The following is a 23,616-nucleotide window of genomic DNA, read 5'->3' on the forward strand; positions in this document are numbered from 1 at the left end:
TCTTGATTTCAAGAAAAAAACAGAACGTGCTGCTCTTGTAGACACGGGTGATAGGAACAAAGTAAGGGGGCCTAGGTAAGACGCTAGAGGAGCTGGTGCCAGCACCGAGGGATGCCGCTTAGGAAGCAGCGTGGTGTCGTGGGGCCCTGGGCCATCCCACACTGAGGTGCCAGCTCTGGAGCCCAGTCCCTGCTCATGCCCAGGAGGGGGCAGAGGGGGCCTGCTTCCTAGCCCTGGCTGTGGTTCCTATCCCTGGCTGTGGTTCCTAGCCCTGGCTGTGGTTCCTAGCCCTGGCTGTGGTGGGCATCTGAGGATTCGGGCAGCAGATAAAAGCTCCCTCTCTCTCTCAACTCTGCCTTTCAAATACAGAGGAATAGTCTAAAAAAGAAGAGAAATTTAAGAAAAACTTTTCTTTTTCCTTCACTAAATTTGAAAGACTGAGCCCGAGCTGAACACGCCAGCAGGTAAGTGTGAGGCTGCGTTTCCTGGGACACAACCACAGGGGGCCCAAAGGAGCCAGGGGCATCATCGGGGCTTCTGGAGGCAGTAAGAAAACAGAGAGGCAGAGCATCCCACGAACCAAGGGAGGAAAGACTCCGACGGAAGAGACGCAGACTCCGCCCGGGCTCTGCTGCTCCGTGGCTGAGGAGCTGGGAACTGTCGCCACCCTTTGGGGCTCAGCCAGGGACACAGCGGGCACCCTATCTGCGAAACAGCCAGGCAGAGACTCTTCCTCCTTTCTGCTTCCAGTCTCTGGAAAGAGATTATATACGCGGAAATGGCAAACTAAAAACTCAGAAATCTGTAACACGCGAGAAATAACCAATAATTTGCAGGATTGAGAAAATACGGAATTTGAAATGTGTGTGGAAACGTAGGCACTCTGGTACCCGGAAAATGTGGCTAGGTGGCAGAGCAAAAAGAAGAGCGTGCAGACGCAGAACGGAGGCGGATGGCCGGGGCGTGGCCTGCTCAGTGCAGCCCAGCACGTGGGCCGTGACCGGCAGAGCCCCTCGGCCGGAACCACTCCATCTCACTCTGCTTCACCGACACGGCTGCCGGGAAGGGCGGCTGGAGCCAGACGCTCTCCCTCGGGAGGCGGTGTCACACACGGTCTAACCGCCACCCCGGGCACTGTCTTAACGCACTTCTTGATCTGCCCTTTGCCAAGGTACACAGGTCACCGTGCAAGGCCTCTCTGGGATGCAGTGTCAGTGACGGCAAGGGTTGCCCACTCCACCTGGAATACATGGACTCCCCCTCTGTCCCTAACATGAAGACTTCACCCGTGATGAAACGGAGAACAGCAACACAAAGCTGCATATTCCCTTCATCTGAATTCACAAATATCATGATTTTGTCACACCTGTGTCATCTGTGTGAGTTAATTTCACAAAGTATTTTTAAGCAAGTTATCATTCCCGCTTACCTCCATATATTTAATTTTATAATCAAATAGGAGTATTTATATAACTAATTATACAATACAGTTAGCTATGTAAGCATATGTAAATGTAACAGTAATTATATAAGTGTATGCTTATAAAACTTACTATGTTTAATCACATTCAATATATGGGCATACGCTTATACAACCTTGATGCTACCGCGCTAGGCCCGAGAAGCAGTTACCGTTGACCCTAACACATTCCACCCACACACTCTTTACCTTCTGCAAAGTAACTTTCCTTATCAAATGGGACTAACTGGTTACAGTGGCAGAACTTGCATAGAAACCGGGAACTGTATTTTGTTTTCTTGAATGAAAGAAGCTTCTAGAGTGTGCACCAGGAGGAAGCTGAAGACAGCGGTGCAAGCAGAAGCCAAGTTCTCCTTCCTAAAGGAGATGCGGGTTCCCGGATGTCACCGCGGCATGCCACAAACCACATGACTGTCCTATGCTTCAGGGTCCCAAGGCTCTGGGCCGTCCTCGACTGCTTTCCGGGCCACGAGTAGGGAGCTGGATGGGAAGTGGAGCTGCCACGATACGAACTGGTGCCCATACGAGATCCTGGCACATGCAAGGCGAGGACTTAAGCCACTAGGTTTTTGCGCTAGGTTCATCTGTAGGCTTTTGAATTACTGCTCCCTCTGCTTGATCTTCTCCCTCCTGACTCAGATCATCTCTAGTTTTTTTCTAGGTTTCAACTGAAGTGGTATAGAAATCTTTTGTTTCTGTACCAGCCAATGCAGCACAAGAACAAGTGAGGATATATTTAATTAGTTGTTGAAAAACCATGCACAAGTCACTTCTGCTTAGCCTACCGTGGTAACTGCATTTCCCCACAAGCTGTATTAGATTGTCAGCATTGCGAGCCGAACGCGACTCCCATCAGCTTACAACATCACCAACAGAGAGGCCCAGGCGGCGCTGGCAGCGGAGTGGTACCTGCTGTGGTATTTTCAGCACGAGTCCATTCTCCGTGCTCACTGACGTCAGGGTGACAGACACCACGAGGAAAGGGTGAGGGATGTAGCGTGACATGGAGACCTCCTGCAGAACCTGAATGCCAGCGGAAGTGTGCACACTGCAAAAACAAGAGACAGCACACAAGTGAAGGCTCCCGCTGCTCACAGGCTCACTCCTGATACGGACAGGATCAGCATCTTATGCTTTACGGACGATCTGCATCTCTGCTACCTACCGTCTCCTGCAGATGTTTCAGCCACAACTGGAGAGGGTGAGGAATCCAAAGAACACATATGGGACAAGAAAGGAAGAGTAAGACGTAGGAGAGAAGATTAAAACAAATAAAAAACCTAACGCAGCTGTCAAGAGTGGAGATATTTAACGGGAAAAAAAACCCTAGCTGATCCAGAGAGGACGAGGGTTCCATCACTAAAGCTGACACGTCTGAAGTGTTAACGCTGTGCTAGTTTCCAGTCACTGAGCTACTACAGCCACCGGGTACTTTATAACTGGTTCAACAAAAACAGACATACAAAAAAATATCAGAAGAAAGCAAGATTCAAGAGCTGCAGTCCAAACGATGCAAGCTGACCGGATGCCAAGAGTTCTCGGGCAACAGGTAGTAACAACAGGGTTTCGTTTCTCCCCCCTCCAGGACGGTGGAAATAAACCAAGCACAGCTTGCATTCTCCCCAGGTGCGAGGCCGCAGGGCGCCCTCCAGCCTCCCCGGTGACTCCCAAGACTAAGGCAGTCAGCACTCAGTCTGAAGTTGTGATAAAAATTCAGTCCCTGAGAGTTAAAAAACTAGGTTTTCTTTTTTTAAATTCAGTTAAGTAGCTGAAGGAGTTAGCATTTCCTTTTGTTCTGTCAGTTACTAAGTAAAATAATAGTAATTAAAATTACTTGTTTTTTGACATCCAAAAAAGTATAAAGATATAGTAACTTTTTTGAAAGATTTATTTATTTTTATCGGAAAGGCAGATGTACAGAGAGGAGGAGAGATGGAGAGGAAGATCTTCCATCCGATGATTCACTCCCCAAGTGGCTGCAATGGGGGGTGCTGCACCGATCCGAAGCCAGGAGCCAGGAGCTTCCTCCATGTTTCCCACATGGGTGCAGGGTCCCAATGCTCTGGACTATCCTCAACTGCTTTCCCAGGCCACAAGTAGGGAGCTGGATGGGAAGCAGGCTGCCAGGACCAGAACCGGTGCCCACATGGATTCCCAGGCATGTTCGAGGCAAGGACCTTAACCACTACGCTATCGTACCGGGCCCAATATAGTAACTCTTGAGAAAACACAATCTAGAGAGGCAAAATTAGAGAGGAGCAAAAAAAATGACTTTTCCTATGCTACACGCATACTCACCCATCTGATTTTCTTTCAATACTGTAAAGGCATATTGAACAGTCTGCTCGAAACACTACGACCATGTCCCGGAAGACACTAAGCAGCAACGTCTCCACTTGTGTCTTGGTTACATGAGCAAAGGCGTTGTCCAGATTTGACATTCGTAGGTATACTCTGAGCTGAACAAAACAAAAATCAAATCAGGAAACAAGAAGGCTGCCTGGATCAGTGAGCACTTCACACGGTGCCTTTTGTGAATCAACTTTTTCAAGTAGGAATTCAAAGACTTATTTGAAAGTTAACTCCAAACAGGTCACGGTTCTACTTGGGCACGCCAGGCCGAATGTACGTAATATAGTCACACACAAGCAAAGGCTGAAGCGATCAAAGCTGTGAATACATCATTCTGAGCGATTCCTATTAGAACTGCGTATCTAGACCTGGCCCGACAGGAGACCAGCAATTTCTCAGAATAACCTCATCAATCAACAATCCTACCTGTAAGAAGACTGTTGGCAACGCCCGCGTCGCCACGTACCCCGAGCTCCAAGTCTCCAAGTCGAGCGGAGGGACTAGGGTTATGAGACAGACAAGACAGACAACACACAACACACAGTGGGTCATTCGTGTGAGGAGAATGCCGAATGCTGTTTATTTGAAGTCAAGCTGCATCTTTTATAGTCTGCTTGGCCCCTCCCAGGATCCTCCCAATGGTTAAGCCACACCTAAGCTCCCCTAAGGACATGCAACAAGGGGAAACAATAAGGAGGGAGATTGCTAAGCCACACCTAAGCTCCCCCAAGGACATGCAACAAGGGGAAGCAGGAAGGAAGGAGATTGCAGTCAAGCCACAGGCTAAATGTATCAGGCCATGATTGCCTTTCCTGTTACACCCTTGAGAAACAAGCTGTGCTGTGGAGTTAATCCTTGGGAGACTGGGGCCTATATCTCCCCCTTTTTTGTTTTTTAATGGACGCCTGTCTTAGGTTGTCCAGCAGTCAGTTGATGCCTTACCCGTCATGGGGAGCCCCACCCGGGGCACGTGGGATCCCTGTCTTAGGTTGGTCATCAGCTCTGCCAGATCTTACCCGTCTCTGGCTGCCCATTACACATCATGCTCAACTAGAATTGAGCTCTAGGATTTTCCACAGCTAAAGTCATCATAGTTCAAATGATGACCTGCTCCAGGGCTTGTTGCCTAGGTGGCAAAGAGGAGTAAACAGTACTGCAAACATGGCTGTAGCCATTAATCCCATGGCTAAGACTCCACTCCATTCCTATAACATCCCTGCTCTCAGTTGAATGCCATTTCACGGGGGTAACACGTATATGATGTTAAATTGAGGTAGTAGCTGAAGATCTGCATTTCCCATGGGCAGGATACCAGGAAGTTGCACCACTGCTGTCAGGGTGTCCTCCTCCCAATGGCTTTTATCCTGCAAGAACATCATTCGGAGTGGGATCATGCTGAGTTGGAGCCAGGGAGATTTGTCGTGTAAGTCTCTCGGGAACCCATCTCGGCGTTTCTTCATCCTGAGGAAAAACACAAACGGAGCCTCGCCCCCATGTTAGTACTGGGTCTGGTCCCCGCCATTTATTTGTGGCCAGATCTTTCCATTTTACTTGGCCTTTATTCTCATTAGCAGAGCGTAGCCAATGGCGCTCTGCAGGAACTACATCATTGGTGACAGTTAAAAAATTTAACACATAGATGGCGGATGCCAGTAGGGAATGGGGAGAGCTGCAGTGTTCGGCTACATCCCCTTTCTTTATTTTTTCTAGATAAACTTTAAGGGTGCGATTGGGAAAAACAACCGGATGTCTTTTGAAAAACTGCACTAAGGGATGGGAAGGATAATGATTAATTAACTGAGAAGAAACCGTGGCACAAAAGACAGACCAATCATCAATATTATTTTGTAGCCACGCCACCTGTTGGGAATCATAGGGAATGGAGATGAAATCAGGATATTTCCCTAAAATCTGCAGGCTGATCTTGCATGCCTTATACAACAAAGATATAACAGCAGTGGGATAGGATTGCACAATTTGTCCAGTGGATGCTGGGGAGTGGACCCAATATATAGGTCCAGTCTGCCAAAACACTGCTGTAGGCGCGTGATTGGAAGGAAAAACCAACAACCGCATTGGCGCCTTATAATCCACATAACTGACATGAGCATTCTGAATGGCATGCTGGACTAGCTGCAGACATTCCCTGCCTTCTTTGGACAGTTATCTGGGTGATGAAGGATCTGGATCACCTTTAAGAATATCAAAAAGGGGCTTGAGTTGCCCAGTAGAAATATGCAAAATTGGTCGGATCCAATTAATATCACCTAACAAACTCTGCAAATCATTCAAAGTTTTCACATCACTTAATCTGATGGTCAAATTCTGAGGGGTGACACCAGTTGGCAAAAGCTGATGGCCTAAATACTGATAAGGAAAATCTGTCTGAATTTTATCCGGGGCAACAACCAATCCGGCTGTGGCTAAAGCCTGATAAATACATTGTGCTGCTGAGGATAGGATGGAACGAGTTTCAGCCGCGATCAAAAGATCATCCATATAATGGATCAAATAGATATTTGGAAATTGTGATCTAATTCTTTTTAAGGCCTTATCCACATAGATCTGACAAATAGTAGAACTGTTCATCATCCCCTGAGGGAGGACAACCCAATGGAAACGCTGGGAAGGCGCTTTTAGATTGATGGACGGTAAGGTAAAGGCAAAACGCGGAGCATCTTCCAGGTGCAAGGGAATGGAGAAAAAGCAGTCTTTTAAATCTAACACAAGCATATGCCAATCTTTTGGTATTCCCACAGGAGATGGCAAACCAGGTTGCGTGGCCCCCATAGGGGCCATGACAGCATTTACTGCACGTAAATCTTGTAAAAGCCTCCAGTTGCCATTTTTCTTTTTAATAACGAAAATTGGGGTGTTCCAAGGAGAGGTGGATGGAACAATATGTCCAGCCTCAAGCTGCTCCTTTACCAATTCAATTGCAGCCTCTAATTTTTTGCTTGAAAGGGGCCATTGTTCAACCCAAACAGGTTCATCTGTTTTCCATGTTAATTTAATGGGCTCCTCTAACTGACGAGGCTGCTCTACAATGGCCCCTGCAAAAAATGTCCTAACCCTGTTCTATCCCCTGGGCTACGAACTTCAATCTCTTTATCACAGACTGGTTGGGGGTCACCTTGAAGATGTCTGCCCAAGCCCTTTCCAGGAAAGTATCCTTGTCTATTAAGCATATTTGGCACAGGCTGAGAGGTCAACACAACATTCATGGCACTCAGCAAATCTCGTCCCCACAGGTTGATGGGAATATGTGGTAAAACATATGGCTGGAAAATTCCTGAATGACCCTCTTGATCCTTCCACCTTAACAACCTAGCACTTTTCTGTGGTTGAGAAGTTCCTATCCCTTGGAGAATGGTTGGGGTGGCCTCTAACGGCCAGGAGCTTGGCCACATTGCCTGGGATATAACTGTAGTATCTGCCCCAGTATCAAGTAATCCTGTGAATTTTATCCCTTCTATCTCTAACTGCAAGGTAGGTCGGGTTTGCATGTCGGAGACCCAACATGCCAAGGGGCCGGAATCACCAAAGCCTCCTTGTCTATCTCTTTTATGAATAGGGTTGTCTGTTGGAACCTTAGGGATCAAGATCAGCTGGGCAAATCTCGCTCCTGGTGGAATGATGATAGTGCCTTTGGCTGATTCTACCATGACTTCTATTTCTGCGGGGGTATCCTCATCTATCACTCCTGGGAGTACTCTGATTCCATGCATGGTAGCACTGCTTCTTCCTAGGATCAGGCCCAAGGTATTCTTAGGCAAGGGGCCCCTGACTCCTGTCTTTATCTGCTGGGGCCCCAGGAGTGGGGTCAATACCTCTCCGGAGGCGGCACAGAGGTCCAGTCCTGCGCTACCTGGTGTTGCTCTGAGGAGAGTTGAAATGTCTGCATTCCTTGCCGTGGGAGCGGGACTCTGAAAGGAGTTGGTGCTGTTCCAGAAGCTACAGGTGTCTGCTGGGCTCCGTACACCTGAGGTTGGGGGGCCCGGAGCGGGCCCCTGACCCCGTTTCCCGATAAGGGATTGCCTTGGGCATCATACCTGGACCTACAATTGCTGTCCCAATGATAGCCTTTATGGCATCTGCTACAGATATCTGGGACTGGCAAGGATTGTGGGGGGTGATCTTCCTTGCCGCGGAATTTTAGGACACTGTTTTTTAAAATGTCCAGGCTGTCCGCATCCGAAACAGGCTTTAGGACGCGCCCTAGGGTGGGGCTGAGGGTATTGAACAGCAGCTGCTATCACTTGCCCAAGGGCATGGGTGGAATCAATATGTCTGCAAATTTTAAGGTAATCATGCAGAGACTTATCTCTATGGGACCGAAGAGCATCCTGGCAATATTTATTGGCATTCTCAAAAGCTATATGTCTAATTACTGACATAGCTGGTTCTAGGTTACCAAAGATCTTAGTAGCAACCTGCATAATACGGTCCACAAATTCTTGAAAAGGTTCTGCAGGGCCTTGCAAGACCTTAGAAAGCTGGTCTCCTGTATTAGCGTTAGGTAAAGCCTTCCAGGCTCCAAGGGCTGCATTTGTTATCTGTGCATAAACTCCTAAATCATAATTAACTTGTTGTTGGATGCCTTCAAAAGGTCCAGTGCCAGTAAGCATTTCAAGGCTTCGATCTGCATGTCCCACAGCTGCATTCTGCTCAGCAAAATTTCTGCACCTATCCTGAAAGTCCCCTCTCGATAGGAGAAAATCACCGCCATCCAGAGCGGAACGGCATAATTGCATCCAATCACTAGGAGTAAGATTCAAACTTGAAAAGGACTCTACTAGTGCCAGAGTAAAGGGTGCCTGGGCACCATAATCTTTAACAGCCTGCTTTATATTTTTGAGGTCTTTAAATTGAAGGGGATGATGCTCCCGGCGAGGGGGACCCCCTCGAACTGGGACCTCTATTACTGGGAAACATCGAACCCCGCCCACTGGCTGATCAGTGGGGCTATCACTCCAGGGCCGCATGGGATACTTATTGGGTGAATGACCCACAGCTTCCTCCTCAGGAGTGGTAGGGGTCACAAAATTAGGGGCATATGGTGGTTGCCGTGAATTGGATAATTTGCCAGAGAAATGTTTATCTATTCCCGCCTTCTTTAATTTTCTTTTAATGTCCCTAATTTCTTGCTTTAAGAGAATCTTCTCCTCATCTCATTTGTTCTCACTCACTACTGAAGAAGAGGCCTCATTCTCTTCTGAAGAAGAGGCTTCATTCCCCCAAGAGTCAGCTTCACTCTCCTCTAAAGAAGAGGCCTCACTCAGGGTGGCCTCACTCGAGGTCTCATTCGAGGCCTCACTTGAGGCTTCCACAGACCGCAGAACCTCCCTTTCCTGGATTTCTTCAAAAGTAGTCTGCACTTCTTTTAACTGTTTTTTAATTTCCACCTTATCACTAGATAAAGAATCACGGACTAAGCGCCACAAAGAAAAGTTGGTAATAGGGAAATCTGGGTCCTTTTGTAAGCAGGATTGTAAATTAGCCTTAACCTGTTCCCAATCAGGGATACTCAGGCTCCCTGAAACAATAAACCAAGGACTACTGGATCGAACGGCTTTAACAAAATTTCTAATCATCCTAGTTTTAACTGGCTTCCCCAGTTGATGTAAAAGTTCTTCAAGCTCAGCAGCCAATTTATCCTTGGAGAAGGCAGAACCCATCTTTTTCGCAAGGCAAATGAAACACCAAGATCCAACAATACTTCAAAATAAGGCTAAACCTAACTGTATTTCACAACAAATCTTAAACCAAACTGTGTTTCAAAATAAGACTAAAACCTACTATATTTCCCAATAAATCTTAAACCAAACTGTATTTCAAAAGAAAACTCCCTCTCCTACCAGTTTAGGAAAGTCTTACAATACGTCCCACTTATCCGCTGACCAGCTTCCCGGGACGACCCTTCGTCGTGTATCCTCTCTTTCTCGATCTCCAGATCGGGACCTCCAGATGTTGGCAACGCCCGCGTCGCCACTTACCCCGAGCGGAGGGACTAGGGTTATGAGACAGACAAGACAGACAACACACAACACACAGTGGGTCATTCGTGTGAGGAGAATGCCGAATGCCGTTTATTTGAAGTCAAGCTGCATCTTTTATAGTCTGCTTGGCCCCTCCCAGGATCCTCCCAATGGTTAAGCCACACCTAAGCTCCCCCAAGGACATGCAACAAGGGGAAACAATAAGGAGGGAGATTGCTAAGCCACACCTAAGCTCCCCCAAGGACATGCAACAAGGGGAAGCAGGAAGGAAGGAGATTGCAGTCAAGCCACAGGCTAAATGTATCAGGCCATGATTGCCTTTCCTGTTACACCCTTGAGAAACAAGCTGTGCTGTGGAGTTAATCCTTGGGAGACTGGGGCCTACATAAAACGGCATGATAATTTGTAACACAATCATCTTTAAATCGTTTGTCACTTGAAAGAGGTTAATGCAACAGTAAACTCATAACCAGTCAACTATGCACAATTTAAAATAGTAAGGTACTAGATGAACTTCAGTATTCATGTGTGAAGGTGTCCAGTGAACATCGGGGATGGTGTGATGGCTTAGTTGCCCAATCCTCTGCCTGCAAGTGCCAGCACCCTACATGGGCACCAGTTCATGTCCTGGTTGCTCTCTGCTGAAGGCCTGGGAGAGCAGTGGAGAGGGCTCCGGTCGTTAGGCCCCTGCACCCACCCGGGAGACCTGGAATAGCTGCTGCCATTGTGGCCTCTAGGGAATGAATCAGCCTGGCAGATCCATCTCTCCCTCTTGCTGTAACTCTGCCTTTCAAATAAAAGTAAAACAAATTCTTAAGAAAAAAGAGAAGGGTTTGCTACGAATACAGTATGTTTTGTCAAACTGTATTGAATCTGTCAGGCATACTCTGATAGTTTTGACGCTCCGTATCTAAAAGTTCATGGTTATCCCCCTTGCCTGTGGTCCTGCTGAACTATGATCATTTTGCTGTTTGTTCAGCCATTTAGTGGGGCTGAGTCTCTGGCTATAATTGAACATGAGAATGTGTTATCTCACAAAAAATTTTTAATTAAAAAAGGACAGCCGGGCCCGGCGCGGTGGCGCAAGTGGTTAAGTCCTCGCCTAGCACGCCCGGGATCCCATATGGGCGCCGGTTCTAATCCCGGCAGCCCCGCTTCCCTTCCAGCTCCCTGCCTGTGGCCCGGGAAAGCAGTCGAGGACGGCCCAAAGCTTTGGGAACCTGCACCCGCGTGGGAGACCCGGAAGAGGCTCCTGGCTTCGGATTGGCATAGTATCGGCCGTTGCGCTCACTTGGGGAGTGAATCATCGGACGGAAGATCTTCCTCTCTGTCTCTCCTCCTCTCTGTACATCCGCCTTTCCAATAAAAAAATAATAAAAATAAATCTTTAAAAAAGGACAGCCAAGAGGCCTCACAAATCTGAATCCCCCAAACTGTGGATGAACACGAAGCTGACTTGTAGGAACACATCAGGGTGTTTTCAATCTTCACCGGAAAGAGTGACACTGACTAGCTCAAAACAGGTTCCAGATGACACCATATTCCTTCTAATGATGACATATTTTTGGAACTTTAGACTTTCACAAGCAAATCTTTCCATGGTCCTTTCACCTTAGGTTCTAATGGTCAGAGTGATTTTTGTAAATAACCGTACAAAGAAAATGATTATTCAAAGTTAAAGGGCACCTAAGCAAGACGTTTGAGAAGCTCTGGGTCGTTTTTCATAGCAAATATTAATCACACAATCCGTTTCACTGAGTTAACTGTCTCCCACTGCCAGGCCCTTTCCCTACCCTGCCCATTCTCCCCACCCCTGGTGTCCAGTTCATACTAGTGCTCCACTCGTCTAATCCCCAAAACACCTCATCGTCCACGCTCCCCCGCGAAGGGCTTTCCACCTGCCACGAGCAGGACACCTACTGCTGCCTCAAACTGCATCCACACTCCTGTCCTTTACTGGGTCTCCGCAGGTGGTAAAGCCTTTCTCCTGCACTGTCAGCAAACACCTGGCTATTTCATCATTTCAACTACTTCTTCTCATTGTACACAATGCAGGACCAGGCCTGTTTAAAGTGCGATATCCGCTAAGCAGCTGTTGAGGCTATGTGCTCATGAGAGATGAGAATGTACTCTACATCTCATGGAAAGATCACCATGCATTACAAACCTTTTGACTGAAGAATTGTTGGAGAACGCTGTAAGGAGTCTCCAAATTTCTGAAATGTTCCTTCTTTTTTCTTAGTGGTCAAGTTTACATCTATCGTGGGTGCCTGACTCCGTAAAGAGTATGTTTTCTTAGGTGATGGACGTATGGAAACCTAATAAACGAAGAGTTTTTGTTACTGTTGAGGAGGAATGCCAGAGGAAACAAGTGATGGCTGCAGGTGAATTAAAGAGGCCACAGATAGGTTATGAATTCTCGTGTAGAAACGCAAGAGGAGCCTCACCGGGCACGTATGACATCAGCAGTGCCCGTATTGATCAAATGCTTTAGGTTCCTTCCCAAGCAGAGACAGCCCCCAGGAGAGGGAAGATAACTGAGTTATACCGGGCACACCTGGCATTCTAGATAAGTACTGATCAGAATTTGCTATCTTTATTTATCTCCTGGTTTAAATATACATAAGTTAAAGTTACAGAAATGTTCTTGACAATGAAGACAAACCTTCTGTTCTTTTTTGATGGAAGAATTTCTATGCTCTGAAACAGGGAAGTCCAAATTACTTCTGGGAGTAGCATTCTTCTTATTCTCACATTTCACAAAGTCCTACAAATAATGAATGAGACCAAGGGTTAACTTCCTGACAAAGTGCTGCTTCTCTAGACTCAGAAAAGGAAATCCATAAAATACTACACATGTATTGCCATTTAAAATAGTGGTTTGTAATTGAGGGTGATTTTGACCTCAGGTGACACGAGGAATGTCTAGAAATACTTTGATTTGCCTGGAACAGCAAGCTGTTCTTGGCCACCACTGGGCAGAGGCTAAGGTTACCCATGCAATGAGCACCCCCGCCCCCTAGGTATCCATGCCAAAGTGTCAATTGTGTTGAAGCTTAGCAGTCCCGTGAGAAGATGGGAATTTTTCACATACATCATAAATAGTACCTGAGAAGTATAAAAGGCATAACGTGTTTTATTTCAGATTCATCTTTCAAATACTACATAGCAATACACCTAAAATTCCCAAATTTTCTAGCATCTATGTCCAGGATCTCTTATTTACATTTGACTATCAAAAGCAAAACTCAAAACTCCAGTGGATATACAGGCACATGTGCAAATCAGGAAATACTATAATCTTTCTTCTGTACCACCTAGGCATGACATCTTACTCAGTTATTTTCTCACATATCCTCAACAAAGCAAGCTCTTTTATATGCAGAGTGAAAGGTAACCTATTTGAATATTTCCATTATTTTGAAAAGGAGCAAACTGAGCAGCATGAAGCTGATATGACTTGTCAAATCTGCATGGCTAGTGTAGCGCACGGGGGCAGCCCTATAACCAAAGAGCCACGCTAAGGAGGACGAAGTAGTTCCTGGCCTGCAACTATAGAAAAGCACAAATCGTAACAGAGGCTGATTGAACAAGCATTTCCCAAAACTTGCTACAATCACAGAGACCTAAAATCTTAGTTTATTGACAAAAACTATTACTCAAGCAAACATAGCAATTCTGTTTTCTTTTTTTAAAATTTCTATATCAATCCTTTTGAACAGGACCAATTTACAAAAACAGCTCTGCAACAAAATATATCATCACTGGGCCTTCAGTCTAAATGAAACAAATAATATGCTATAAATTTTAATATTCATAGCTTTTTGTCTCAGTATGATTAAACTAGAGAGATATGCTTTAAAGGTATTGCCATAACTGGGGCCAGCAAGGGGGCATAGCCAGCACCTGCCATGCCAGCATCCCACATGGGTGCTGGTTTGACTACTGACTGCTGTATTTGGGTCCAGCTCTCACTAATGCATCTGGAAAGGCAGCATGGTTCAAGTGCTTATGTCCCCCACCCAGCCTGGTCCAGCCCTGACAATGTGGCCGTTCAAGAAATAAGCCAGTGGATAAAATCTCTCTCTCTCTGTAACCGTTTCAAATAAATAAATCTTGAATAAGAAAAAAAAAAAAGACCATAAATGAATATGCTGGTCTATGAGAGCAGGGCTTATCAACACGAAGATAGGGCAGCAAAGCTCAACTATGTTGTCTGACTGAGCTCAGTAAGAATTATTTGTTAAGTTTGCCCGTCAGATAAGCAATTTATTGCCTCCTCCATTTCATTGCTCTTCCTCTTCCGAGCCTTGGAAATCTTAACTGTCACTGGTGTAGCACAACCAGCGTGCTTCACCGCCATTCTGTTGGGATGCAGAGGTGTGAACTGAATCTCTAACTCAGGCTTTGGGAATCGAGTGCTTTGATCATTTTCTGATGATACTTCACAAGAGTCAAGAACTACCGATCCATCCTAAAACATAATTGAAAAGGAAAAAAATTAGCTGTAGAATATGAATTTACTAACCACAAAAACACAAATCCTTTCAAAGAACTATTCCTAGCAATAAGCCAGTCAAGATTAAAAAGTGTGCAAGCCTATTGCAAGGCTAAAAGATGGGAGTTATCACTCACCCTCTCCAGGCTCGCCCATGATAGGTCAAAACTGGGAGAAACTTAGATCTCATTTCTCAAAGGTAAACCATTCTAAGAATTATCTAGAGAATTTCTTTAAAAGATTATTGGACTCAGGCCCGGCGGCATGGCCTAGCAGCTAAAGTCCTTGCCTTGAACTCCTGGGATCCCATATGGGCACCGGTTCTAATCCCGGCAGCTCTGCTTCCCATCCAGCTCCCTGCTTATGGCCTGGGAAAGCAGTCGAGGACAGCCCAAAGCCTTGGGACCCTGCACCCGTGTGGGAGACCCGGAAGAAGTTCCTGGATCCTGGCTTTGGATCGGCATAGCATCGGCTGTTGCGCTCACTTGGGGAGTGAATCATCGGACGGAAGATCTTCCTCTCTGTCTCTCCTCCTCTCTGTATATCTGACTTTCCAATAAATAAAATAAATCTTTAAAAAAAAAAAAAGATTATTGCACTCTACCACAAATCTATCAGATCGGAAATCTCTAAAAACAGTCCAGGACTTTGAACATGCACTACAGTTATGCACATTTAAAGCCAGTTGCATATTCATTGTTGGTGTTGCCACCTAGAGATGGAGTCTTGGCTGTATTAGCAAATTTTCATAGAATGTAGTAGAAATAATTTGATGGTCCTCAGGCTGTCTTCCCTTTCTCTGGGAATGCTAAGGTTCAGGACACTGCCCGATGCCCCATCTTAGAATCCTGCCACTGTACGAGGAGACACCATGCCCACAGAAGTCACAAGCTCAGTACAGTGGAATATGAATGAGTCATTTTGTGTTTTCAGCCAAGTTCGGCATGCTGAGTTTATGAAGGTGAAAATGGAAGACAGCATTATAATAAGATTCTCCAAAACTCTGAAACATATAGCAACTTCTAGAATTACTAATGGGAAATTGAAATTTTAAAAATTTAGGAAAATACATACTTAGGGTTAAAAGAAATTTTACGATGTATGACTTCATGCAAATGAGAATCAAACCTTGTTTACAGATTAAAAAACTTTACAGATTCATGCTGAGATTTTCCACAAGCTTTACAGTTTATATTAGTCAATGCTAATTACTTGAAACTACCTAGAACAATCAAGGAAAGGCCAGAAAAAAGGAATGGCTCATGTTATCTTTGCATATGCAAGTATCCTTCTCTTCCCTTCTCCCTCCCTCACAGCCTCTCTTCGTTTTTATGATCCAGTTTGCCATCGACACATCTGTCTTATTAGATTCTCATTCCTTGATGACTGCACATCCTCACTTCCAAACAGGGAGTGCTCCCAATAATCATGGTGAATAATTATTAAAGTAATTTTACCTCAAAAGCTTTTAGTAACATAGAGCTAATTCGTGTCTAATGAGAACCTCTGTACACTTCAAGGTTATTCACAGAACTCTAAATTCAACATAAATCAAGCGAATTCTCAGTGAGTTACAGAAGGTTGATGATAGAGTTATAACATACAATTTCAAGACACAGTAGCAAACAGTGTTTTAGGGGATGCTGCTGCGGCCAGTAGGCACGGTTGATGCACCAGTTCCCCTAGAGGCACCAGTTCAAGTCGCAGCTCCTCCTCTTCCAACCCAGCTCCCTGGTATGCAGCTGGGAAAGCAGTGGATGGTCCAGGGCTTGGATGTCTGCAGTTGGGCATCTGTGGGTGACCCAGAGCTCCTGGCTCTGGGCTGTGGACTGGCCCAGCAATGGCCACTGCAGCCATTTGGGCAATAAACCAGAGGATGGAAGATCTCTCTCTCCTTTGTTCTCTCCTTCTATAACTCTGCCTTTCAAATAAATATAAATCTAAAAATAATACAAATAAAAGTAGAAGACAATGTTTTATTAAAGAAACTCTTTACAGTGAGTAATCACTTTTATCTTTGGTGGGATTTTCAATGACTGATCATCAAATTCATTCACACTAACAGATCTGTTTCTCAGAGAAGATTAACTTTGCTTGGTGATCTAGTTTCCCAGAAGAACTTCACCTTTCCTCGGAAATCTCTTCGCACAACCAACTGTGCAGTAAGCAGCCTCAAACAATAAACTCCAATACGCGTGCAAGCATTCATTAGTGCTGAGTAAATAACTCAAAAGCAGACAGTGCCACCTGACACTCACCTCTGCTGCAGTCCCAGAAACTTTAAAACCTGCTGACTGAGGGATGGAGCTTGTTCAAACCCCAGACCGCATAGGCTGTGAGAAGTTTGACATTATTGCCATTTTACATCATAAAATATGCAAATTTCAGAACATGCAGATAAAATAACATTAGGTCATAAGGTAGTGGGTTTTATATATGTGTATGTCTGTATACATGCATACATATATACACATACATATATATATAACACAAGTAATAAGGAGTTAAGGGAATACACATGTGGACAGTGGCTAAGATGCTGCTTGGACAGAGAGAGATCTCCCATCCATTGGTTAATGCTCCAAATGGCCAATAAAATGGGTTGGGTCAAACTGAAGCCAGATGGCAGGCATTCCATCGAGGTGTCCCATATGGCTCACAGGCGCCCAAGCACTTGGGCCATCTTTTGTTGCCTTCCCAGAATATCAGAAGGAAGCTGAACTGGAAGCAGAGCAGCTGTGACGTAAACTGGCTCCTACATAAGATACCAGCAATGCAGGGAGACTTAGCCGGTGGTAATACAACACTGGACTCCCTTTTTATTGTTGGTTTTAATGAATTCAGTAAAGGAAGGATACATATCTGTAGGTATTGCTTTAGAATAATTTGCAAGACATAATTTAGAGAGGAAGAAAGCAAAGCAGAAAATCACTCTACTTATGCAAACTTTTTAAGACATATGTATCCTTCTATATATGTCCACAAATTTCCCATAAGGCTTATAGAATCTTCCCAATGACCATCACTGAAAAGCAGTATAAAGGTGAAGGCACTTAGACTTCTCAATTTTGTTATCACCGTCTTCATTACTTTTTCTGTAATTGGTTTTAAAATAAACATTTGTAGTAATAAACTGTACTCTTCTACTCCTCATCAAAACAAAGAAATAAAAAAGCTTAAAGTATTACCTTACTAGATTTCTTCAGCCCTTGGACTAATAAATCTGATTCTGAAAAAACAAAGAATTTTGAAAATAAGTTCATATCTAAGAAACGATGACTAAACTCATGAAACACAAGTTTCTATAGTGGACACTTTTATCAGCATTACATTCAGGAAAAAGAATTTTGACAGCATTACAAAGGCACAGCATTCGTCTTACAAGAGAATAATGTTTCAGAAAAATGATACTTTCAAAACCCAGGATAAAAATGAGTGACACGTTAAGTAGTAGAGAACTGGCATGACACCAGAGAAGAGACAGAGTCAGGGCTTTCCTGGTCCACTCCAAAGGCAGAAGCATCACTTACCGGCTGTTTCTCTACCCATCTAGTATTACACAGAAAAGGGAAGATGATTTTATCCAATTTTCTCCAACTCCAAATGTTGCAACTAATCATACAGAAAGATACTTCAAAACCACTAATGGAAAATGAGTATTATGAAAAAAACTATCTGTATTTCAAAAACTTTTACTTCAATACAGACTTTCTCTTTTCCTTTTTCCGTTAAAATTTTGAAGTACCCTCCTACAAATGTAAGATATCCTCAAAGACAGAACAAACCTCCAATCTAGCTTCAGCCACCCCATAGGAGTTAGTCTATTTCAAACTTGTAAGCCAAGAGCATAATCTCCTACACTAGAATGCATAAAGAATATGGAAGAATAATTTCTTCATTTACGGAAAAAGCTAATACTTTCTCTTGAAAAGTCCTTGACCTATAGGTTAAGATGGCAGAAACCTTTCTATCACATGGGAGAACCTGGGACTGATTCAAGCTTCCTAGTCATGCAGATTCTGGGAGGGAGCTGTAGACAGGCCCATTACGTTCCTGTCACCTAATGGAAATTTGGATTGAATGCCAATACGCAGCCACAGACCAAGCCTTCCTATGGCTGTTGTGTGCATTTAGGGAGTAAACTAATAGATGGGAGTGCTTTCTGCCTTTAAAACTAACTATTTCCCAAAAACTAGTGAAATACGTGATGGTCAAATATATTTCTTGTAGCAAATTTGTATAAATTCATATAAATGATTACATACTAAAACTTACTACCCTAGGTTAAGGAATTTCCTGGTCACTGTAATAAATAAGTTGTGTAATTCTCTTATATTTATCAGATTTTATATGTTTATAATATCTACAAAGGAGTAAAATACATCTACTTACCATTCTCTCTCTTTTTTAACTCTTCTTTGGTTTTGATTAATTCTTCTTTAATTTTATCTAATTCAGTTTTAACTTGACTTAACTTTAGTTGAAAACAAGCCATGGCTTCCTGGGGATCAGCAAGAGATGCAATGCATAAGTGAGCAATTTCAGCCTGTTTCTTAATATCAGTGACATCATCTTGAAGAGAGTCAATAATATCTTCAAATCCTACATAATTATGTGCTTCCTAAAAACAGCAAAAACCACATGCCTAATGTTAACCCTGGGTTTCACCCTGACGTGTTACCACATAATACACAGAGCTTTAGAAACAGCCAAAAACTTATGATAGCCTTTTAGGCAAATCATATAGAAGCCCCCAATGGAAAAAAAAAAATTTCATTCTACTACTGATTTTTTAAGGAACAGAATCATTTTTCCTCATTAAAATGTCACAGGGAAAATGTCCGAAACAGTGAAAATTATACAATTATGGTAAGTTAGTTAGGTATCATCTCAAATAAATAATGATACTTAAAAGACTATGTTAGAATAGCCAAGAAAACTAATCTTCATTTAAACAACTCAGTTCAATTCCAAATCATAGCAGTGACACAGAATGGTGAAATGACAGCAAGAGTCTAGACATCACTGTCACAGGTCCCTGAACTGAGTGACGACAAAGCAAGCAAGTGGTGCAGGCGGCCCTGTGCACCACGTTAAGCCACTGCTTCCAACACTGGATTTCCACACTATAGGGGCCTGCTTGAGTCCTGGCTGCTCTGCTTCCAGTGCAGCTCCCTCCAATGCACTCCACAAAGCAGTCAAAGCAAGATGGCCAAAGCACTTGGGCCACCTCCTGCCACCCATCTGGGAGACCCAGATGCTGTTCCAGGGGACTGGTTTAGCCTGGCACACCCTCTGGCTGTTGGAGGCATTTGGGAAGTGAACCAGCAGATGGGAGATAGTTCCTTCTTTCTCTCTAATTCTGACTTTGAAATTAACGTAACTATTTAAAAAGTGACAACAACAACAAAAAAACCTAGAAAACCCAAGAAAACCTAGTCAGTTTTCTGAGGAAACAGCAGAAAAGGATAAATTTTCCTTAAAACTAGGAAGCTGTAATTATTCAGTAAGAACAAATATTTTTGTGGTAATCAAAACAGTAAGTAAATTACTCCTTTTAGAGTTCCTTATATCTTTAGATAGTCTAATTTAAAAACTGGAAGTTTAAGACTAAGCTGGGGAAGGTTTCTTATAATTAAAAACACTGAACCTCTTTGTCAGTCCATATAATGACTCAAGCAATATCAAAACAATTTGCATTAACATTCCTAACAAAACAGATATAAGTATAATAAAAAAAAAAAAGAGTTATTTTGCGTTAATTCTAAACTAATGTTTCTCATCAATAATGCCACCACATATTATATCCTGCTATCAAACTCTCCCTGGAAATCTAGCATTTGAGATACAATACCTCAGTTTCAACTTTCACAGCACAAACTCTATTGCTTGGTTCTTCCTGAATGTCACATACACCAACCAATTCCTTGAAGATCGCCAAACGGCATTCAGCATTTTCTTCTGACATCTCTCGTTCCTGAAGCATTGCTTCTCTGCATTACACAAATTAGTTCCATTTAAAAAACAGAACAGAATTCTACACTGCCAAGGGCTAGTACAGATTAAAACAAACTTCATGTAAGACGATTAGTAAAAGCTATTTTCAAACTACTGAAAAGAAATGAGAACTCAGAAAGCAAGAAAAGGAAACAAGGCAATGAAATTCTCAGTTTTTACTAAATCATCAAAGAAACAACTTACTTAAAGTCAGCCTCACGTTCAGCCAAATATTGAGTAAATTCCTGTGTAACTTCTCGAATTTTAAGTTCCAATGTTAACTTCTCTTTTTTTTCATTTATCAGTTTTTTTTTCAGTTCTTCTATTAAATTCAATAGTTTCTAAAATATTTAAATATTAGAATTCTTATAAAAGGATAAACATAACCCAAATACTGTCCAACTATTTCAAAAATAATTTTTATCTAATCAACCACAATTACGTATCCTTTTTAAAAATTGCATTCTCACTAAATTTTTGGCATTTGCAGATTCATTACTTTGTAATCTCTCCACCTCATAGGAAGACCTACATGAAAAATAAACTCAAACATCTCAATGCTCAGCTGAACTAAGAAAAAAGTAAATTTGCCTCATGTATTATCCACCAGGAACTACTTACTATTCCACTTAAACCCAACACTGTGAATTTCATTAGTAGGGATAGCCTCTACTTCTAAAAGATATCAATGCTAGATTAAAAATGACTACACAAACGTGATGCTAAAATCAATGTTTTTTTGTAAACAGAAATTAAATGGTTATTCAAGCTATATTAATACCACCAGAGAAATCTCAGGATGGGTGGCCTAACAGATAGCTTTGTTACATCAATATTAGGCTTCTTAGGTGAAAGAACAGTCATGGAAATTATGAGGAAAATTTCTCATTCTTAGAAAATAAATACCATCATAGTTAGTTTTAAGGTATAATTTTGTATAGGTTTTTACCTACAAGCAAAAGAATCTTTACTTACATATTTATAATATGACAACAATTGGTGACCCAACTACTCATTATACTAGCATTTTTATAGGCTTAAAATTTTTCAAAACAAACTTGAGATACAAAAAATGTCAACGTATGATTGAAAAAATGGGAGAGGAAACCTTAAGAACTATTAACTCTGTATGCCAATAAACATATACCATTAAAACATTTTTAAAGTTATTTATAAAAATTGCTAATGAACTTCAAATTGGAAAGTCAGATATACAGAGAGGAGGAGAGACAGAGAGGAAGATCTTCCATCTGATGATTCACAATGGCCAATGCTATGCGGATCCGAAGCCAGAAGCCAGGAATTTCTTCCGGGTGTCCCACGCGGGTGCAGGATCCCAAAGCTTTGGGCCATGCTCAACTGTTTTCCCAGGTCACAAGCAGGGAGCTGGATGGGAAGTGGAGCTGCCGGGATTAGAACCGGCACCCATATGGGATCCTGGTGCATTCAAGGTGAGGACTTTAGCCACTAGGCCACGCTGCCAGGCCCCAATCAATAAGTTTTTAATACCTACCTTGTTCTCCTTGCAGTTAAGTAAAGTCTTATCTTCCACAGTTCTATCCAAATCTTCATCACTAAGTTCCATTTCTTTATTTTGAGTTTCTTCACCTTCTTCTAGATCCTCAGCCAAATCTTCATCTTCTACCAAATCTTCAAGATTATTTTCCCATGAAACAGTGGCTCTTTTTACATTTAACATTTTATTATCTGAATTATTATCTACTGATATGTCTTCAGAAGACTTGGAAGTTCCACCAGCTCTCTCTCGAGAGGAATTTAAAGCATCAGGAACATAAACCTGTTAAGATACCCAATGTAACTTTTAGAATAGCAGCCAGGTTTTTTCTAAGATGGCGGCGTAGAGTGCAGATGTGTTTGGTGGAATGGAGAGTCTTTAGGCAAGGAGAGGTACAATAAGTAGATTTCAGGGAAAAAATAGGGCTCAGGAAGTGAGCAGGGGGCACCTGGAACTCTCCTGGACACAGGGAAGCTGCGGAAACGAGACAGCAGTGTTGTAGTGGACCGAAGAACCCACCAGCAGTTGGCGAGTAGCAACTCAGATCCCAGTGATCCAGGCTCTAGCGATCCGTTTCCAGCGCCAGCCAAACATCCAGCAGCGGCCTCCACACAGCTCTTGTGACCGCCAGGTGAGAGCCTGGGTCCGCGTGGGGAATAGGAAAGTTAATATAGTCTGGGCGCTGACAATCAAGCTGAGTGACTGGAACCAGCAATAGGCAGAGGGAGCAGGGGACTCAGGGCGCCATCTTGTGCGGAGAGACAGAACGAGGAGTTGACAGAGCCGCACAGCGGCTCCTTTCTGGCTGTTTACCCGGGACTGATCTACGTGGGGAGGGAAACGCCAGCTTCGCTCCCTGCAGGGTTGGTGTGGTCCCTGGAGCTGACGGCGGACAGCCCACCCACCTCCCGACCTTTGCTGGTGCCCCTACGGGCGCCATCTTGGACACTGTGGCAAGTGCTCCAAACACTGATAAGCTGCAAGAGGAGGAGTGGTAATCTGCTCATGTGCTAAATCGGCAGCTCTCAGATAACAGTGTCACGTGACCAGACAGTTTTACACTGAAGGGAGAACAGCTGAGTCACCCAAGTACTGACCTGGGGACAAAAATACCACCATTTTAGAGCACTGCACAGCCGCAGAGAAAACAGCCCATACAAGGCACGCCGCCACCTCCACCCAAAATACCCCCAGGAAGTACTCTGACTTATCGGCCAGCAGCGGGCGACAAGCTCAGTGCTGCCTACAAAATCAGTACCACAGACAAAATAATTGTCAGGACAGCTGTGTTTCCCAAATCCGGGGCACTGATTGAACATAAAAATCAACTTATAGACCTGTAGGTAATATACCATAGAGATGATTTCGTCAAACAGAGCGGCAACTACAAAAGGTAAAAGACAAGACAAAAGTACTGTGAATGTTACTGAAGACTCTCCAACAAAAGAGCAAAAGCTCCGCCCACTCTCAGAGTTAACTGAGGAAGACATTGAGAAAATGGGGGACAAAGAACTCAGAAAACTCATTGCAAAGCTGATGGTCTACAATGAGAAGCACAAACAAGAGTTCAAAGAAGAAATAGCAGTACTACATCAAATTAAGGCTGATATATCAGAAATTAAGAACACAGTAGAGCAAATTAAAAATACAGTGGAGAGTCTCAACAACAGAATGAATGAAGCAGAAGAAAGAATATCAGAATTAGAAGATATTTCCTGTCACCATGAAGCAACAAGCAAAAAGCTGGAAGCAGAGCTAAGTCAAGCTAAAAAAA

General features: G+C 43.5%; 3 protein-coding genes across 3 annotated transcripts in view; all 3 read right to left on the reverse strand.

The window, feature by feature from the left end:
• The window catches only part of LOC121158217 (guanine nucleotide exchange factor subunit RIC1-like), a 17,634-nt gene extending 13,469 nt beyond the window's left edge, over positions 1-4,165 (reverse strand). The window contains 3 exon segments of the mRNA XM_040982877.1: positions 2,390-2,528; positions 3,779-3,934; positions 4,161-4,165. Coding sequence (XP_040838811.1) covers positions 2,390-2,528; positions 3,779-3,934; positions 4,161-4,165 — 300 coding nt within the window.
• LOC121158222 (kinesin-like protein KIF20B) lies at positions 4,064-14,605 on the reverse strand. Its single transcript, XM_040982883.1, has 4 exons — positions 14,108-14,605; positions 12,497-12,598; positions 11,999-12,149; positions 4,064-4,332 (listed from the first exon to the last, which is right to left on the reverse strand). Exons 1-4 carry the CDS (start codon positions 14,192-14,194, stop codon positions 4,181-4,183), a joined length of 492 nt encoding a protein of 163 aa, XP_040838817.1. The 5' UTR covers positions 14,195-14,605; the 3' UTR covers positions 4,064-4,180.
• Positions 14,606-17,259: 2,654 nt separating this feature from the next.
• LOC121158220 (kinesin-like protein KIF20B) overlaps positions 17,260-23,616 on the reverse strand; it is a 59,434-nt gene continuing 53,077 nt past the window's right edge. The window contains exons 13-17 of the mRNA XM_040982882.1: positions 21,840-22,124; positions 20,531-20,667; positions 20,184-20,322; positions 18,722-18,950; positions 17,260-17,558 (exon numbers count right to left, since the gene is read on the reverse strand). Of these exons, the coding sequence (XP_040838816.1) occupies positions 17,506-17,558; positions 18,722-18,950; positions 20,184-20,322; positions 20,531-20,667; positions 21,840-22,124 (843 nt within the window). The 3' untranslated portion in view covers positions 17,260-17,505. The remainder of the gene's footprint in view (positions 17,559-18,721; positions 18,951-20,183; positions 20,323-20,530; positions 20,668-21,839; positions 22,125-23,616) is intronic.

The sequence above is a fragment of the Ochotona curzoniae genome, unplaced genomic scaffold (assembly GCF_017591425.1).
Source record: "Ochotona curzoniae isolate NIBS_2020 unplaced genomic scaffold, NIBS_Ocur_1.0 contig_3653, whole genome shotgun sequence".
NCBI lineage: Eukaryota > Metazoa > Chordata > Mammalia > Lagomorpha > Ochotonidae > Ochotona > Ochotona curzoniae.

What these genes read in the sequence shown, in the direction of transcription:
- LOC121158222 (XM_040982883.1), bottom strand. Translation starts at nt 14,194, where the DNA reads ATGGCGGTGAAGCACGCTGGTTGTGCTACACCAGTGACAGTTAAGATT. An exon ending in AGAGCAATGAAATGGAGGAG is followed by an intron (nt 12,599 to 14,107) that starts GCAATAAATTGC and finishes CATTATTTGTAG; the next exon opens with GACTTTGTGAAATGTGAGAA. An exon ending in CCATCAAAAAAGAACAGAAG is followed by an intron (nt 12,150 to 12,496) that starts GTTTGTCTTCAT and finishes TTCGTTTATTAG; the next exon opens with GTTTCCATACGTCCATCACC.